This window comes from Emydura macquarii, unplaced genomic scaffold, assembly GCF_026122565.2.
Source record: "Emydura macquarii macquarii isolate MOO-44397 ecotype Brisbane River unplaced genomic scaffold, CSIRO-AGI_Emac_v2 contig_1027, whole genome shotgun sequence".
NCBI classification, from domain to species: domain Eukaryota; kingdom Metazoa; phylum Chordata; order Testudines; family Chelidae; genus Emydura; species Emydura macquarii.
Genome location: NW_027131164.1, coordinates 13,145,261 through 13,164,753, shown reverse-complemented (window position 1 = coordinate 13,164,753; position 19,493 = coordinate 13,145,261). Strand labels below are relative to the sequence as shown.

Sequence of the window (19,493 nt, the reverse complement as noted above, 5' to 3'; positions counted from 1 at the left end):
GCAAGTGTCTTTGTTCAGTGATACTGCTGGGATTTGTCAAACATAAACTTTTATTTATTTTTTATTTACAGTCCTAAACCTTGGGTTAAAAGTGTCTACTTTTAACTTTAATGTATACACATTTTGGTGATCTAAAAAAGGTGGAAAATTCCAGTGTTTTGTTGAAGCTTAAATATTTACTACATAACTGATTACATGTCTGGTGTATAGCTGTATGTAGATAATTTCACTATACAAACATTTTAAAAAAAATTTTCAAGCATACTTGTCATTACTTCAGTATCTTGATTTAGTGCATGGATCTTTTGTCTCTACATGTAACTGCATATTTTTAAAAAATTGCAGTATTTATCTTACAATAACTTTGACACTTTGATTTCCAATATCTTCCAGCGTTGAAATCTATTTAATTTTTTCACTACATCATCCAGCTGTTCCTGTTTTGCTTGTCATTCTTAAATTTAAGGTTCACAATTTTTTGAGATTTATTCTTTTCTAAGTAAGGTGTAATGATTAGATTAAGTTCTCTAATTAAGTTATACAGCAGAAGCAGCCCATACATGCAAGGAGCTATTGCTCTTTTTTTTGCAAACATTACACTTTTATTAATTATCTTGCAGAGGACTAAAGAGGTTTTAACTTCTGATGTTGTTACCAACACAAAGATCCAGTCCATCTCCAAAGGATTTAGAAAGAGAAAAAAAATTGGTATGTGTACTTTTGTCTATATCTCACTTCTAAGTTTTGTGTAACATTATATCTTACATATAAGTTGAAAAACTAGCAACTGTGTACTAACATTCTGGTACTACTTGTCAACTTGGTTCGTGTGAGCAAATGTTTTTTTCTACAGGACCATACAAACTGAACTGAGCTGAAGATAGCCCTTTTGTTCTTGCTGGGCCTGCTCTAGTCACAAGTTGCACTGGTTTAACTAAAGGTGTGACGTTAAACAGGTCCAGTTTTGTGTTTGTACATTCTTATATAGGTTTAAATCTGGTTTACATTGTGTTTGCTTGCATCTGTAATTTAAGTGAGGCACTAAACAATGCAAGTCAGGTTTAAGCCAGTGGAAAAGAATTTCCATGCACAAAGTTGCACCAGTTCAACTGATTTAAAGTGGTGCAACTTCTGTGTGTTAAGTCTCTAGTCTCATGATGAAAAGCGCTTTCAACAGCAGATGTAGGGATAGTAATTGTTAGTGCCTTTAAGTAATGCTTTTCAGGTCCCTTCCAGTCCTATGATTCTATGCTGTTATACCTATTGTAAAGCTATTGCTGAAACTTGGGTAGGCATACTGTGAAGGTTGTGATAGTCATTTGTTCTGTTGTCTTGGCCACTTACACTGAAATACCTAAAAAATTATCTGATTTTTAAAAGAATCTTAGTGCACCTTTTACCCTATGATATGCTGGCCTGTCTACTTGTGCCAGCTCTTGGTGCTGCTATACTGTCTGCTGTGCCAGTGGTGGTAGAATACTGTGTTCAGAATGAAGTGCTGAAGATTAGGAAAGGGAACAAACAACCCTTGTGGCTCCTAAGGCCTGATCGACACACAATTTTCGTACCAATTTAACTATTTCTGTTAGGGGTACGGTTTAAAAAAAAAAGGGTTGTTATAGCCCCTACTGTGGATGCAGTTATACCAGAATAAAGGGACCTTATGCCGATACAGTTTATTCCCCTAAATTTACAGGAGTATGCCATATTGCTATAAACACCTTGAAATTATGGTAGTTAGTGGTACAATCCTGGGATAAAACTGACATAGTTAAAGTAGTATAAAAATTACGTTTAGATAAGCCCTAAGTATGGGTTGTGGAGTAAGGGAAGCTGTTGGAAGGGAGAAGCATTTCTAGGTGAAGTACATGATAAAGAGGAAACTGAGGCAGACTCCTGCCCTTTCTTTCATCTATATGTCATTTACATAGCACTAATGTGGAAGAAAATAAAAAAGTGACCGGCATAGGTGGAATGAGAGAGTGGATAAATACAGAGCAAATTCAGACGAACAAACTCAGTGTAGGAGGAATGAGTGCATACAAAAGTAAAGGAGCAATGAAAATATGTAAGATTTGAATTCAGGAGATAATGAAAAGAGAAAACTATACAGAACGTACAAAGTAGGATAACGTGGGAGAGAGTCATACAAAGTGGGATAATGTGTGAGAGAATCGTACAGAACAAACAGAATGAATACTGTTTTCTACCCCATTCACACCTGCAGTGAGTTCTCGTTTTTTCATGCTGAAAAAGGGAGAGGAGTAAGCACACCTTCTTTTCTTCATGACTGGTATCTTGTGTTTTATTTTAAAACTCAGATCACCTAACAAACACCATATTGATAACTCTCACTTTACTGTAACTGTTCTAGTTCTTGAGAAATGTATGGGAAAACTGTTATAGTTTGGCTGTTTGGTTTTTCTTAATTTAAGATTCTAAACGTCACTGATTTATTGAGGTTCTTTCATTTAATTTAGTATGTTTTTGGCCATTGGCTCCAGCATTTGGGATTTCCCAAATTAAAACAATGTCTTAATCCCTGCACCAAGCGATTAATATATTAAAGTGCAGGTATGTAAAACCAGAACAACCAACACAATATTTATTTGTTGCTATTTAGATAAAGGCTGGGAATGGTATGTTTGTGAAGGTTTTCAGTACATACTCCAGAAGCAAGCTGAAGCTCTGCAAACTTTAGGAGTGTGTCCACAGATGAAGGTATGTTGTCCTGATAAGGTTTTTTATTGGTACCTATAGTCTATATGATTTGTACTTCAAGAATATAATTATTTTAAGGTAGATAGAATAATTCCCTCTTAAAAACTGACAGGAGATGGGCCAATAATGAGGGGCAGAGGAAGAGAACCTATGCAAATAAAATCTACCAGATACAGTAGAAGTAATTTATAATATTATAAACAGGGTTTTCGTGAAAACAGGCACAGAACATTTTTCGATAGTCTTGAATTTTAAAGTCACAACTTGTTTTTTCAGACATATGATTTTATCAGATATAGACTAATAATTCCTTTTTGTGTTTATCAGGATGAAATTCTGTGCAATTTTTGGAGACGTTACCTTCAGAAGAGCAAACAAGCATATTGTGCCACACCAATTAGTTATGCTAGCAAGGCATTATCAGTACGTGAAATTCATAGCTGATAAGCAAGTGATTTTTCATTGATCTTTCAAAACGTTGTTGTTCAAGCCATACATGAACTTGCTCATTTAATGTCTTAATATGTTTTCCTATTTTAAGAAAATATCTGCTGTTGTGCTGATGGAAAATTGTTCATTTTTAATATCTTGCTTTGCTATTATATAGCCAGCCAGCAGATGGAGTACAAATTACAATGCACTATATTTCTAGAGCTGAGTTGACACTGACATAATTCACAAATGATGGCATAGAAGCAAGTATGTTATGGGTATGTCTACACTTCAGTACATCATCTGCGGCTGGTCTGTGTCAGCTGCCTTGGGTTCGGGCTACAGGACTGCTTAATTGAGGTGTAGATGTTGGGACTCAGGGTGGTGCCCAGGCTCTGGCACCCTCCCCGCTTATGTGATTTAGCAGACCCTGGGTTTGCTAATCTATGGCTTGAGCATCTACACTCTCTTGTAACCCAAAGTTAGCAATTGTTGAACCCTGGAGCTCCACCTTGGGCCCCAGTATCTATACTTCCAGAGGAGTAGCCGTGTTAGTCTGTATACAGCAAAAACAACGAGAGTTCTGTAGCAGGTACCTCTGTATCTGATGAAGTGAGCTGAGTCTCACGAAAGCTTATGCCTACAAAAATTAAATTTGTTAGTCTTTAAAGTGCCACAGAACTCTCGTTGTTTTTGCAGTATCTATACTGCATTATGCAGGCCCGAATCCAGACACCCATATCCCAGATTTCCTAGTGCACCCTCAGTATGTGGCTGCTCTAACCCTTTGTTCATGGTACAGAGTGGGAAAACTTGAGTGTCCACCACACTTGACTATCCAGAGGACAAAGAAAATCAGCCTATAGGATGCTTTTGGCGGACTCCTAGACTGCAAGTCCAGTGATGCTGTGTGTACACTACAGTGTAGTAGGGCTTGGACCCTCAGTCTTGGCTTGATTCAGGCTCAGACCCTTCCCCCCTGTGGGGTCCTGAGATCCTGGGTCCAAACCCTGGGTTAACATGACTTGTGTTTCGATAGAAGGGGGTTAAGCTTGTGCCTGAGTTTGAACCCTGGTGCAGACATACCCTAAAGGGCTATCTTAGCTTGTGATGCATAGGAGAGACTGTGTACAGATATGAACCCCAGTGGGCGGGCAGGTATTTTCTGTGGAGAGAGGACCAAAAAGAACCAATCTTTGAAATTCTGTTCAGAAGAGCCACTCCTGTGGAGTTAACTGATTTCACATAGGTTATAGAACTGGTCAAAAAATTATATATAGAATTTTCCTGTCAGCTCCAAATTGAATGGTCTTCCTCCACTCAAATTGCATATTTCATGAATATTTATGTTTCTATGTATTGGATACCTCCTGGGTAGTATGGGAATTTGGGATGGCTAAATGATCACTGGAATTATTTTGTTCTTCATTTTAACAGAGTGTTTGTCAGAGTTTTTTGAAAGGGTGGTTCCTAATTGTATGAATTTATGTGATTAAAAGAAAAAACATTTTGGGTATGACTTGCTTAAGCTTGCACCTAGATTGTCAATCTCATGTTTGCTACCTGAGACATTGAGGTTTTTCTATTACATTAGAACTAACATAGGATAAACTTATTTACAAAAATAGATATCTGACGGCAGTACAGATGTTGATGACAATCCAGAGAGAATAAATCTTCATGGCTTGTCATCTTTCTCTGAAAGCGATGGAGATTTACAGACAGAAAGCAGCTTTGGATATGTTTCTTCCATTGGCAAAGCCTCAGGTAGGAGCAAATATAATTACTTGAAGTCACTGTTCCATAGCATTAGGACATGTTTTAAAAATGACTGTTCATTAAGTGCTAATCAGAAGGATTCATTGCTTATGTAGAGGTAGAAAATGTAGATGGAGGATTTCCCTCTTATTTATCAACTGTATATTTTGCACTGTACTAGTCATAGAAATAGTCATGGTTCCTCTCCAAGGATTTAAAGGTTAGACAGGCACATGAAACATGAGGGTCTCTGAAGAAAGTTCTATTTTTACAGTATGTTTCTGTGGGGTTTTGTTGGTGGTGGTGTGGGAGGGGGTTGGATGGTGGTGGTGGTGGTTATGGAGAGGGTTAAACTTTATCTGATGACTGCTACTCAAGATAGAAAAATAATGAGCTACCATGCCCCTCAAGGCCATGCCTTCAAAAGCACTGCAGTTTTAAGATATAAAAATTTTGTGTAGTTAATGACAAGATTCTCAATCATATTTCTGTTAAGTTTGATATTTATAGCTTTTTGTGTGCCTTATTTCTGTTATACCTTCTTTCAATTTCTGGCTTTAGTTAGCTTTTTTTCTTTCCTGTAGGCATGGAATTTGTTGGTTTCAGTGTTTATCTTTCCCATTTTCCCTCTACATTATGCTCTCTGATCTGTCTTCTATATTTTCTGTCTCTGTGTTCTTTTCCCCCCTCCCCCCAACTTCTCTCTATCATAATTCATTTTTTAACATCCTATCAATCTCCCCTATCCATCCACAAATTCATAGACTTGGACATTTCACCAGACAGTTAGTAGCCAGAGTACCAACCCTCCTAACGAAAACCTGATACAAAATTGGAGGGGTGGGGGCACTGTCTAGATAGAAGCCAGGAATACCACAGTATCTGATGCTGGACAGATAGGTAGATTTGAACTCTTACGTCAACTTCAAGCTTGTCCATAAACTATCTTCATGTATCTCTTTGCTTGCATTTCGTTTTGCTTCCTCAGTATCAGCTCTGTTTTGCCCATGTGACATAATACTGCCCTGTTTGTTCTTGCTCCCATTCGCATTTTTGTCTCCTTTTTACACAACCTTTTATTCCTGGAATCTCATTCTTTCCTCTGCTATTCCATCTGATCTTCTCCTAAAATGCAGTTCTTCTGAAACTTATAAACGCTAGTGCTCACCTCAATGAAGAATACCAAGAATAACAAACTTAAAGAAAAAATCCAAACAAAAATAATGGAAACAGTTAAACATGTGCTTAGCTTCCACCTTCAGTAATTCCCTGTCCTTCATCTGTATATTCTCTACTTAGATTGCAACATCTTCAGAGCAGGGATTCTTATCTTCTTGTGAATTCACATATACACAATAGCATACTGGAAAATACAAATAATATGCAGGGCAAATGTTGTTTTTTTTTTTTTTTTTTAAGTGAACATTTCCTGTTATAAATCTTCCATCAAGTTGTTTTACAATTCACATTGATTATAATGCTTTTTTATCCATTTAAGATGGGTCCTTTCTGCAGTAATATTTGTCTTTTGTAGCAGTTGTGGCGTAACCGATATAATCTTAGGAAAGGCAAGTAATTAATCCTAGCCTATCATTGTTTCACACTGTGGATTACAAAAACTGAATCCCAGATTTTTTTAAGGGATTGCACCTGTTTTAGTAAAAGCACTTTTAAAATCAACACTGTTGAATTCAGCAACCTGAAATTACCTGTGCATTTTGGACATCTGTGTCTATGAGATCATATGGACAGAGTAGCTGCCATTTGTATAATAAAAGTTGGTGCAAATGAGCAGTGCTGCATTTTTTCTATCCATTGGCTACTCATAAATTATATATAAATACATTTTTTTTCTGTGTTGTTTCATTGAATTTTTGATGGCTTGCTAAGGGGGATTTTAAATGCTTTTCTAATTAATAAACATTTGATCATTGTTATGTTTATCTGGGGATAATAGCTAATTATTCATCAAGCTAGTAGGCTAACAAATTCCATTTAGTATAGTATAAAAACATTGTTTGAGAAGCCTATTAAATTCTTAAGTTGTTATGATGTTTAATTGTATGTTGTGTCAGGTTTAGTGCTGGCTGAGTAATGTCCTGTATAACCTGGAACAAATGAAAGGAAAGTTGCTATGTCATCAAGAGAGCTACAAATAGAACAAGAAGATTATTTTAAATCAAGCATATATAAAGTTAGCTATGAAGCTTCAATCATGAGGCCTCCTTTTGTCACAACCTATACATATAAAAGGTGAAGCTGGTGATTGAAAGGATTACCTGACATTCATACTTTTGTTTTGTGACTCGCATGTGCACAGTAGATGTTCTAGAATGGCTTTTGTGTTGACTTCTCAATGCATGCATAGCAAAAAAAATTGGAGGAGTGAGTTCCTTGATAACTCTATTGTTAATGTCTTCGCCTTGTCTTTAATGCCAGTGATAGGCATTTGTGGACCAGTATGTGCCGTCAGAGACCAGTGCTGGTTCAGGAGTCTAATATTTGTAGTTTCACACTGGATAATATAGATTAGTGTGTTTTCAATTTTTCAGATTGAGAACAATTTGATTAATTGGAGTTTGAAAGCCAATACAGAATTATGGCCAGTGTTTTACATGTTATTGCTTTTGTTATAACGTGACAACATATCACCTCCTTTTCTTGTCCTGGCTGCTGAGGTGGGGAAAGAGAATCGTTCTTTTTTTTCTCCCAGCATTCTTAGTGCTGAGAAGGTTCTCATCTCAAAGAGAAGAGTTAATTTCCCCACCTATCCCATGCTCTCTCCATCTTGACTGATGGGGTGAGAAGAAGGGAGCATTCTTTTATCCCTTGTTTCCTCTCATTATCTTGGCTGCTACGTAGTGTTGTTTTTTTCATCCTTCCTTGCCCTCCATCCCCTGGGTGCTACATTTCTGCTTTGTTTGAACCAAGTACATATGCATAGAGAAATATTCTAAATTGAGTCTTATACCTTTACGAGTTATGTTAGTTTGTTTGGTAAAGCCCTGGCTACACTGAGATTTAAAACTTCATTAGCCTGAGAAAAAGTGTAATCCTCTAGTATGAGGACACTTCTGAAAGCCAGGAACTGCTGAGTTCTAATCCCCAGCTCTAATACATGTAGTTTTGGCAAATCTCATATTCTTTCTTCCTTGATATCCCATGTATAAAATGATTTGATTTGAAACAACCAGTAATAGCTAAACACAGCTTGTTGAATGATCAGTTTCTCTTGGTCTGTATATATTTTATTTAAAAAGTTACTTTATATGTAATTTTTTTATCATCAGCAAAAGAAACCACATCTGTGTGCTCTGGATCAGTAGATGGTGGCTCATATTTACTTAAGAGGAAAAAAGGGAATTTGAGGATGTCTATGCCAATGACCCTTTCATTCTGCTATATGGCATTACTCTGGCTGAGGGAACCTATGACATTATCAGATCTCTTAAGGTATGAATAGTCTCTCTGAAATATTTGCTGCTGCTGTTGTAAGTAAGGAATATTTTTAATTTGCATTTTACCACTGCTTGCTTATTAATTAGTTGAATCATAGGTAGAGTTGGTAGTAATCCTGTACTTAGGTTGCCTCGCACTTTCCGAGATAGAAGATTCTTGTAACTATTTATTTTTTTTAAGAGTCTGATAGCTCCATTGTTTGTAGCAAGTGTTTGAAATTTGTCACGGAGAAAGTCTTAGTGTTAGAGAAGTGCCTTTGTTTGTCCCATGAAATTATTTTCAGATTTAATTGAGTTGCAAATAGATAAATATTGCAGTTTCACTTCACTCATTTGTGTTCCTCAGGAGAGTGTTGGTAGCCTGCCTAATAACTGAATGAATACTCTAAAGATCCTGGCTTGTGCCACTGCCAGAACATCAACAGCAATACAAACCATTTTCTAGCTTCCATCTGCCTGGCTTATATAATTGTCTTTTTAACACATTTTTGTATGCAATAAAATATAGGCATCAACTCAATGACAGCCCAAATTGAGAAGAAAAAAATGGGAATTGTGATAATATTCAGCCTTGCCATTTCGGTTCTTTATAGGTAGTTAATGAATATTTAAAACAATACAATTCTAGTTACGCTGAATGCCCCACCTTTTTTTTTTTCTTTTTGGTTTTCCACCAAAGTAATGGTCACCTGACTGACTACTGCTTCTCCTCTGTGATACATTCTTGGGCACCAGCCAGTTTCTAAGGGATTTATATTACATACCAAAAATATTCTGGTTGTTGCTAATTGGCACATGCAGCACATCTTGCAATTAGCTCAACTTAAAGGGACGCTGTGGTTAAATATTTTTAAAAGATTTTACATATGTTTCAAATAGCACAATATATTTTTCTAGTGTCATTAAATTAACATTCAGTGTGCTGTTTTTGTTTTTGTTTTTGTTTTTTTGGTATTCCTCTCATAGTAAGACTACAGTTTCAAAATGGTAGCCTTCACATGGCTGTTGAAGGATACAGTAATGCGGTCCAAACAAGGCTAATTCTAGCTTTGCTGGCAAGACCAAAATTGTAACCAGTTTGTGGCAATACTGTGTTGTGGCCTTGGCATATTATATTTTTTCATAGTATACATGGGATCTAGGGCTTATCCACACTTGGATAACCATATTTAAAAGGACAGAGACTAGAAGCCCCATCTGTTTTTGTAATAGGAAAGTGTTTGAAAACCTTGTTTAAACACTGCTTATTCTAAATTGGGTACAAACGACACTTTATAACGTGAGTGTGGATGAGCCAAAAGATATTAGAACTGCTTTTAAAAATGTTCTTGAATCTGGGCGAGTAGGGATCCTAAGAAAATTTGATGTTTTTCAACAAAATGTTTACCTTCTTAGAGAATTCTTTAAAAACAGTTGTAGCATAATTTAATCTGGTAGAACCAAGTTTAGTGAGTACTGTGTTTAAACTGTATCAAAATACATCTTGCCCCATGCAAATAGATTGGTCCTGTAGTTCAGTTATTTAACACAGCTCTCCGGGGGGATAGGGTAATTACTTTCCACACTGGTTAGGAAAACTATGCTATGCAGCATGCCAACCCCAATGTAGACAGGACCTTTCAGTTCCATTTTTAATTCCTTATTTGTGAATAATTGATATCAAATTGAGGGAACAGTGCACAGAGCAAGATATCTTTCTAAAATCATGTAAAAACTGTTACAAATGTTGAGATAATTCTAATTTAGAGGAACACATTTTTAATGTATCTCCATTTAAAAATCACTTTGAATCTAGTATTTCTATAAGCATTCAGCATAAACTTATAACATACTGTAGTTCTAACTAAACTTTGAATTTAAATTCCAGATCTCAAAAGTCAGAGTGCAGTCATAGGAAGTGATTGACGTTCTTCTTAAATTGAATGTTTATCAAAATTGATAAACAGCAAATAATATACAATAGGTAGCTTCTTTTCTATGACTTAAATCTTCTTAAGGATTGCCTGTTTAGTAATTTCTCTAATTTTTTCACTTATAAAAGTGAGTTGAAGGGGGGATATTTTGTCTCTGCCCTCTAGTATGTGGTGTTTCTTTTACTTCCTTGACACTGTCTGCCAGGGCCTGTCTGCCAGGGCCTAAACAAAAAGAAGTACTGCATGTTTGTTCAGGGAAATTTTGCAAACAGGCACTGACTTTTTAGGAATATGTCATCTGAATATTGGGCCATCCAAGTTCCTGGTGCACTTGCCTAAAATCAACTTTGCATTTTCTGCTACAACAGTGACTTTAATTTCCTTTTTTTTTTTTTCTTCAAAGCCACTGCTGTTTGCTGTTTTTGTTCTTGCTTATTGAATTAAGGTAACTGCCCAGATATTTAGGTATATCTTGTATGACTCCAACTCCTCTCTAGAGAGACTAAGGGCTTGTCTACAGTACAGGTTATGTTGGTATAACTTATGTTGCTCAGGGGTGTGAAAAAGCCACCCCACAGAGAGGTCGGTGTAATTTATGTCAAAGTGCCTGTGTGGACAGGATTATGTTGGTGAGAGAGCTTATTCCGCTGAAACAGCTACCGCCTCTTGTGGAGATGGTTTTATTATGCTGACTGGAGAGCTCTCACCCGTTGGCATAGTGTCTTCACCAGATGCACTACAGCGGCGGAGCTGCGCTGCTGTAGCGCTTCTAGTGTAGACTAGCTCTTAGTATGTCTTATGTACTTGGTACTGGTATATTTTTAAAATAAACAAAAAATCTCCCCTCACCCCACAGCCAAAACCTATGCTATATCTTACTATGTCTTAAACCAGTGGTTCTCAACCTGTGGTCCGTGGACCATGTCTAAGGGATCCATGGAAGACGAGTGTAGAAAACTGACTGAACAGAATTAAACTATATATTCAGACAATAAGCTTGCAAAGGGGTTTGCACCTCCATTTGAAATATCCAGAGGGGTCCGCAAATGAAAAAAGATTGAGAACCACTGTCTTAAACCTCCTACAGAAAATTTAATCTTTTTACAAAGAGAAAAACAACAAACATATTGCAACACTCATACCAACCACAATATTACTTTCTACCAGAAATCCTATTTTAAAAATCCTGGGATTTTAAAAAAGGGTAGTGAATGTAGGACTAGAAACGTCTTGGCTTGATAGCCTTCTAGGTTGAAGGTTGCTGTCTATCCTCAGTATGGGCAGTATAAAGTTTCCCACTAACATGTCTTAATTCCTCCCTGGAGGGGCCACCTCTTAGAGTGAGGATAATTCCGTCTCCCTGTCGATTCAGAACCTGATTTCTTTGCTGATAATGTCAAGCAAGGTGCCAAATATTGGTATGTGTTATGGTGTTTCTTGTGATGTAAACACCTGCCTGCTAAGAGCTAGACTGAGACCACAACTCATTTCATGTGAGCTATTGAATAGCCAGCAGATGATGCTATTGCAATGGGCTGGATTTTAACTGGTAATCTGTACGTGAAAAGGCCCATGTTATTACCACTCTCACTCCCAGCTGTGTTTTTAAAAAATAAAAATTTGAAGTATGTGTTGACTAGACATTAATATAAAATAAATGCATTTTATATATTGATGAATACATAATTGTATGGTTTTCTGATTTGGTTACATAAAAGCTAAGCTAACAGTTCTGACCCTGGTTGCACTAGCTCTGTATACTTACTGTGAAAATATTAAAGCCTTTCATGTTTAGTTAAGTTTGTTATGGATTTGAGGAACAAAATGCCATAACCCTTTAACCGAGTTTTATCATAAGTGTACTGTCTCTTTAAGAGCATAGCCCAATATTGAAAATATTCTTCAAATATATTCAATATTCTACCTATTTGAAAGGATTGACTATATAGAGAACGTCCAGCTTTCCATGCACATAAACGTGTCTAGAATAAACTTAGTGCCCTAAGTTTATCTGTGAGTCACATTTGAGCTTGAATTTTAATAATCTAATATTCTCATGATAAAAAACAGGCAGCTTTTTAGTATTAAAGCAGCATTTTAAAGGACACAGCGTTAGCTGGAATTATTTGAGCATTTCAATTCTGATGCTGTTTTAACTTTGAAATTAAGACGTCAATCTTGATTTTTTTTTTAATGCAGTTTTTTTTAAAAGTACATAATGGTTTAGTTAAATTAAATGTTGATGTGACTTAACTTTCTTTTATTTAGGTTTGTTATAGATGGTCACATTCCTTACTTGAATGCTTTTCAGTATTTTCCAGAGGAGATGAAATTGTATGGAGTTGATCTCAAGATCTTTCGTGTAGAGGTAACATTTATCCTTTCATTTTTATTTAATTAGCTACATACTTTATGGTATATTCTACCCCTTGGTTATGGTATTGAGATTTTGGTTGAATCTACCTTTTGTTATGACATTATTATTTTCCTTCCTGGTAGTCATCTAGGTAGGAGTCAGTGAGCAAATTACTCTGATTACTTTTATATTTAAATTAGAATTATTAGGTTAATAACTTGATAAGTACTGAACAGGTTTTTCTCATAGAGAAAGGGCTAGGAGGGACCATTGTTATCATCTATTCTGACCTCCTATAACACAGGCCATAGAACTTTGTTTGTTTGTTTTGAAATCAGCTCTAGACACTGCAGTGCATACTTTCATTTACAGTGTATTTGTGCTTCTAGTTCCATATCATTTCAGAGAGTGAGTAATGTGCTCAAGACCTTGATTTGTATCCTCATTTGGCAGCACCAGTTGCTGGGCTATCTCCCTCCTAGTTTCTAAATGGTTTATATAAGTTAAATGCCATTCAAATGTCTACAAGATAATGGACAACACTTAGATATACACCACAAACACATGGCCAAACTCATCCATTTCATTCTCACCCATGACAGTTTTACATTCAACAACAAACACTTTGTCAAAACCCTGGGAACAGCCCTGAGTACTAGGCTGGCTCCCCAATATGCCATCTTCTTTCTGGGGTATCTTGAGGATGAATTTCTGGACAAATGCAGTACAAAACCTGTGATACATAGATTAAATTTTCATCTTCTGGACAGACCTAAATTCCCTCGTGGATTTCTACTCAACTTCAACAACCACCACCCCATCCATCAAACTCTCTTTAGAACACTCCTAGACCACAATCAGCTTCAACAAAGGAACCCTACAGACCACTATATACAAGAAACCACAGATCTCCGCATTTATCCACAGGTCCACTAACCACCCCAGACACATCAAGAAATTCATTACATACAGCCAGGCAGTCAGATAGCACAGAATATGCTCTGAGGAAATAGTCTGGGATGTACATCATAACATATTCAAATCCACCTTCACCAAACAAGAACACTTCACCAGAGAAGCGGATTGCATCATTGAATGGGCCACCCAAATATCCTGAGGGAATCTGCTTCGATACTGGAAAAAACCCTCTGACCACACACCCCTGCTTGTCACCTACCACCCCACACAAGAAACCCTGCAGAGTATCATTAAATAGCTACAGCCCATACACAATGGGGACCACATCCTGAAAGACATTTTTTCCAAAGCCCCTTCTTCTGGCCTTCAAGCAACACCCTGCAACCGTGTCAAGCTCATCATCAGAAGCAAGGTCTCCCTACAGACCAGGATACACCAATTCAAAGTGGCACCAGACCCTGACAGAACAACAGATGCAAAACCTGCAGACATATCTGCACAGCTACAATGATCAGTGCCCTCCACAACAAACTTTTAAAGATTCTATCCTTTTAAAGATCCTATGGTCCTATATATGCCTATCTCAATATGTGGCGTACCTCATCCAGTGCACTAAATGCTCCAATAACAATTGTGTGGGTGAAAACACAACCATTACGCTCTCAAACCCTCATGGAAAAATGATAAAAGTCAAAAACACCATATGGACAAACACATTTCACAAAGTGATAACTCCATGTCCAACCTCAGTCCTTGTCCTCAAAGTAAACCTGTGCAGCACCTTCAAAAGACGAGCCTGGGAACTTCAATTCATATCTCTGCTAGCCACTGAAAATCATGGATTTAATAACACTGGATTTATGTCTCCTTTAAGCAGTCTGTAACCCACTACCCCTCCTTTATTCTAGCATGGTAGATGTGTTAACTGCCCATTTCATCTTGAATGGTCTCTTGCAACACATTATCTCTTTATCTGTTCGACCTTGCATTTAGCTGTGGCACTCTGAGGGTATGTCTACACAGTGTGATTAGACATGTGACTGGTCCATGTCAGCTGATTTGGGCTCACGGGGTTGTTTAATTGTAGTGTAGACATTCAGGCTCAGGCTGTAGCCCTTGCTTTAGGACACTGTGAGTTGGGAGGGTCCCAAAGACGTCCCTGAATGTCTACACTGTAGTTAAACAGCCCTTTAGCCTGATCCCCAAGAGCACAAGTCAGCTGGCAAGGGCCAGCCAGCCACAGGTGTCTAGTTACAATGTAGACATGCCCATAGTATCTTTCTCAGACCTGAAGAAGAGCTCTGTGTAAGCTTGAAAGCTTGTCTCTTTCAGTAACAAGAATTGGTCTAATACAAGGTATCTCACCCACCTTGTCTCATTCATATTACGAATAGGGCTGCTTTGCAAAATATCACTGGGTTTTCCAAAGTTTTGAGTGTTCAGAGGTCTGCCCTTGGATTTTGCGTATCTCTAATTTACATATTTGTAGTCAAAAGTACAGTTGAAAGATTGCTGTGATGATTGTGGCCTGTGAATATTTACTTTCTTTTCTTGTGACCACCTAATACCTTGATTGCTCAATAAAAATGGCTTGCATTAAACAGATGCATGCCACAAATATGCAGCAGAATCAATTCAGCATTGTTCAAACAAAACAAAAGACGTAAAAGCCATTTTGTTTTGTAAAGCTAATGGTCAAGTTTTAGTATGGTTTAAAAAAAAAAAGCAGTGGGAGTCTTATTTTCCTTGTGAGTTTTGGGTGCAGAATAATTGCTAGTTAGCCTGAAAGAAAATATAAAATCAGAAAAATTCCAGTGGATTATGAAGAGAGACTTCCACAACAATTTTGATAACGTCTTGCCATCCATGTCAGAAACAAAGATTGGACTGTGGGCCTACATGTTATGGTTATGGGCTAAATTTTAGAAATTATTATCTTATATCAAATCTTTAGTGATTTCTAATAATTTGTTCCTTTGGTCATTATAAAATTTTGTTAGATGATTGTCAATAAATCTCCTGTTAGGATTAGATTTGCTGTACCTAATTAATCCAACGAGTAGTAATAGCTCTTCTACACACTCCTTCAAAAAATAGTTTGTTGCAGTTGCAGCACTGAATCTACTTTATAGAAAACTACATTAATGTGACTAATAATGAAAACTGATCAGTTTTTTAGTGTATTCTGGCTTTCTATCTGAACAAGTTTTGTTTTTCTTTTTAGACATTTTTAAAAGGTTGCATTGTTTTTTGTCCAGTGCTTGCAATAGGCATGTATTTCAATTAGATTTTAAAAATACTTGAATGCAAAGCATTTTGAGTTTCTAAAAATCATCCATAATCTTATTGCTTTTCTTTCACTTCGTTAGCACACATTCCTTAGCTAACCTTACCTACGTTAGTCTGTATTTAAGATAAACGGATTACTCTGTCCTAACAAAAGAAAATGATCACTGTAATACACTAGTAAAGATGACTTAAGGTTTTTAAAGTGACAATTTTCTAACTACAAGGATAGTTAAGCTCTGGAATAGACTTCAAAGGGAGGTTGTGGAATCCCTGTCACTGGAGTTTTTTAAGAAGAGGTTGGACAAACACTTGGCAGAGATGGTCAAGGTTTACTTGGTCCCTGCTTCAGTGCAAGGGGCTGGAATTAATGACCTCTTGAGGTCACTTTCAGCTCTACATTTCTATGATTCTATAAAACAATATTGAACTGCTGTTTGGTGGCTCAATCCTACAAAGATATGTATGTGAGTAGTCTCATTGAAATAAATGAGAACAATTCATGGGGGGAGAGATACTAACATGCGTAAGTCTTTGTAGCATCAGGGCAAGTCTACACTACAACATTGTCGACTTAAGTTATGTTGACGTGCAGCCACTGCAGTAATTAAATTGTTTTTTCATATCCATTCTACACTCCTTTCTGTTGGCCATGCGTATCCTCAGTAGGAGTGCTTCCACTGATTTAACTGACATTGTGGGGCACTGTCAACCCCAGATGGTGGGGCTCTGGGCTGTCAGCGACCAGTGGTGGAACAGTCAGCGCAGTGTCTACACTGACACTGCGTTGACCTAACTACATTGACCTAAGTGCTACATCTCTCGTGGAGGTAGAGTTATTAGGTCAGTGTAGGGGTGATTTACATCAATGGAAGCAATATTACACTTAGACACTTGCAGAGTTAGGTTGACGTAAGCTGCTTTATGTTGACCTAACTCTGTAGTGTAGATCAGGCCTCAGTCTCTTAAAGTCTGTTATTAAATAGAGCTCTGAGGTGTTCCCTTCAAGTCAGGTTTGAGGCACGGGAACAGAGCATTATGGGGCAGTTTGCTAATGCTGTTCTGTGGATTAGAGGATTAAGGTTCCTAGCTCCTACTTCCCTCAGTCTACTAGAACACTCTGCCTCTCCTGGTGGTGACTCAGAGGGGGGGGAAAAAAGTGAGAAAAAGACCTACTGAGTCTTACTGAATCAGTGCCCTAGCAAGGTGTCAGTTGGCACTGATTTGCTGGAGTTTGCATCTTTAGGTGTATGTCTCTACTGCAGAGTTATCTTGGGCTCTTACTTGGCTGATGCCCCAACCTCCTTCCCCCTCCATATACAAAGCCATCGTACCCAAGTTTGGCGATACTTTAATCCCAGGCTGTTTGGCCTGTTTGGGAGTATAGGCTAGAACTTGGGTGTTGCTTTCACTTAGGCTGGTAACCCATGTACCTTGCAGTGAGGAGACAGGCCAAATCACTTGAGTGCTGATCATCCAGTGCTTTCCCAAAATTCCCTCTGTGCCCAGAAGGACGGACACATTGTCCTACAATTCACTGGCGAAAGCATCAGAGCAGCTCAGCTTATTGCAGCACAAAGAACCAGGGATGCATTTATGTGTGCTGCACCAATGATGACAGTAACAGCATGTAGGTGTGAGCAGCCACTGTGCAAAGACACAGCCAAGTTAAACAGCTACCATGTTTCATCTAAGAAATGGGTGCATTTCAGTAATGGTCTAAGTCAGCGGTTCTCAACCGGTGGTACGCGCGCCGCTGAATCCGCCGCCGCCGGAAGGGCCCTCCCTCCCACCCGCCCGTGCGAAACCGTGCCGCCGAAAATGGGGAAACGGCGGAAGGGTTTCGGCGGCGGGCATTGTTTCCGCCGCGAAACCCCACTGCCCGTCTCTTCCCGCCGCCGCGAAACCCCACCGCCGCGAAACCCCGCCGCAAATCCCTCCCGCCGCCGCCGCGCAACCCTGCCACAAGTCTCCTCCCTTTTTTTTCCCGAGTGGTATTCGGGTCAGGTACAGACGGGTCAAGTGGTACTTGACCTGACTGTACCTGGCCCGAGTGGTACTCGGGAGAAAAAAAGGTTGAGAACCGCTGGTCTAAGTGATTTCTGTATATGTAGTTTATCTGGGATCTTTTGAAAGAAAAGATTCTGTATAAATGTATTATTTCCTCAACTTCAATAGCAGAAAAGTTAGGAGCTGCTTAACATTCACTGTTTGGGCAAGCTGTGAAAGTTTATAAACTAGATCATATTTCTTTAGTTGTAGGTGTGGATTTATTCTTCCTAATTATAGTACTTTCTAGGAGGGGCTGATAAAATGAATCACTCAGTTTTAGAACTGTACTTACCTACCTTGTTACGCCTACTAAAGAAGAATAACATTCCTTTTTATTTCTGGTGTTCTGTTTGACTCTATTGAAATTCTTACCTTCAGTTTGACTGAAATAACTTAGCTAAATGACACAGATGTAGGCTACTGATTTACTGGATTTTGAAATATGAAAAATGAACACCCTAACATGCTAAACCATTTCCTTATCTTTTTGGAGATTTTAATATGTAATAAGTTCCCCTGTTTTTAACTTAGACTTGTAAAATACTCATTGGGTTGACTAGTGCTTGCATATTTGCATATGTCATTTGCTATTACTTCATAAAATAGCTTGGGGTGAAGATCTGAATTTCTCAATCCATGTTTCTGAGTAAATTTGTAACCGCTGGTCAGAGAGCACATGTCCACATCCCTCCATCCCCTTCTGTTCCCAAACAGCTTGTGAGTCTGTTAGCTTATGCTGAAGAAACTCAAGCATTTTAGCTCTGGATGTCCCTAGTTCAAGCCCCAGTGTTGGCCAAGATGCTGACTGTCAGATATACACATGTTGAGACCATAGAGCTGCATCATTAACTAGATCATTTACAGAAATTGGATGTAGTGAAGTATTTAAATATTCAGGATATTTAGTTTCCTTTAATTCCTGGTCTGTCGGGTCAGAAGTAAGTAAACAAGTCCTATAAAGTATGGCACTGCAAAAATGTCATGGTCATGGTGTAAGACTTGAGATTGTTTTCAGCTAAAAAGTTGTTGGTCGAAAATCCTTTAAATGGCTAACGAGCATACCTGATCCTCAAGGCCAATGGCTAGTGTAAGCCTCCAATGGCTCAGGAAGCCAGATGTCCTCTTAATGATTTTAATTCTAATGAGAATAGCACATTTGCTTTTAGAATTTGTCTCATCTGCCACCTATCTGTAAGGACCCTCCCCCCCTTCTTCCTCCACCCTACCCCTGCCCCGAGTGTAGCCCTAGGATCCTTGATGTAAGTAGAGTGATTAAAGTGTCTCTGCATGTATGCAACGACCATTATTACTGTTGTTCTCTCCAGATGGGACAATGTCTGTATGTGTAAGTGAATAGATAAAAAATTTAAAACGTACTATGTAATCGATAAGAGAGCCTATATAATTGACCACTGTAACACCATGAAGTTGAAGCTGCTTTGTCAGACTTCCCAGTATCATGAATAAACCTCTTCGATATTGTCTGTGCTGCCTGATTCTTGGAGAAAGAATCCTTCATGCTTTACAGTTTGGCGCAGCGAGCAAGGTGTGACTGGGGTCCTCAGAGTGCTTCCCACGACCGGGCGGTGGGGAGGGAGA

General features: G+C 38.2%; 1 protein-coding gene across 1 annotated transcript in view; it reads left to right on the top strand.

Annotated features, from left to right (window-relative positions):
* Positions 1–19,493, top strand: part of TAF1B (TATA-box binding protein associated factor, RNA polymerase I subunit B) — a 48,977-nt gene that overhangs the window by 3,852 nt on the left and 25,632 nt on the right. Inside the window, exons 3-8 of the mRNA XM_067544782.1 lie at positions 621–708; positions 2,624–2,721; positions 3,049–3,144; positions 4,782–4,920; positions 8,202–8,364; positions 12,551–12,650. Of these exons, the coding sequence (XP_067400883.1) occupies positions 621–708; positions 2,624–2,721; positions 3,049–3,144; positions 4,782–4,920; positions 8,202–8,364; positions 12,551–12,650 (684 nt within the window). The remainder of the gene's footprint in view (positions 1–620; positions 709–2,623; positions 2,722–3,048; positions 3,145–4,781; positions 4,921–8,201; positions 8,365–12,550; positions 12,651–19,493) is intronic.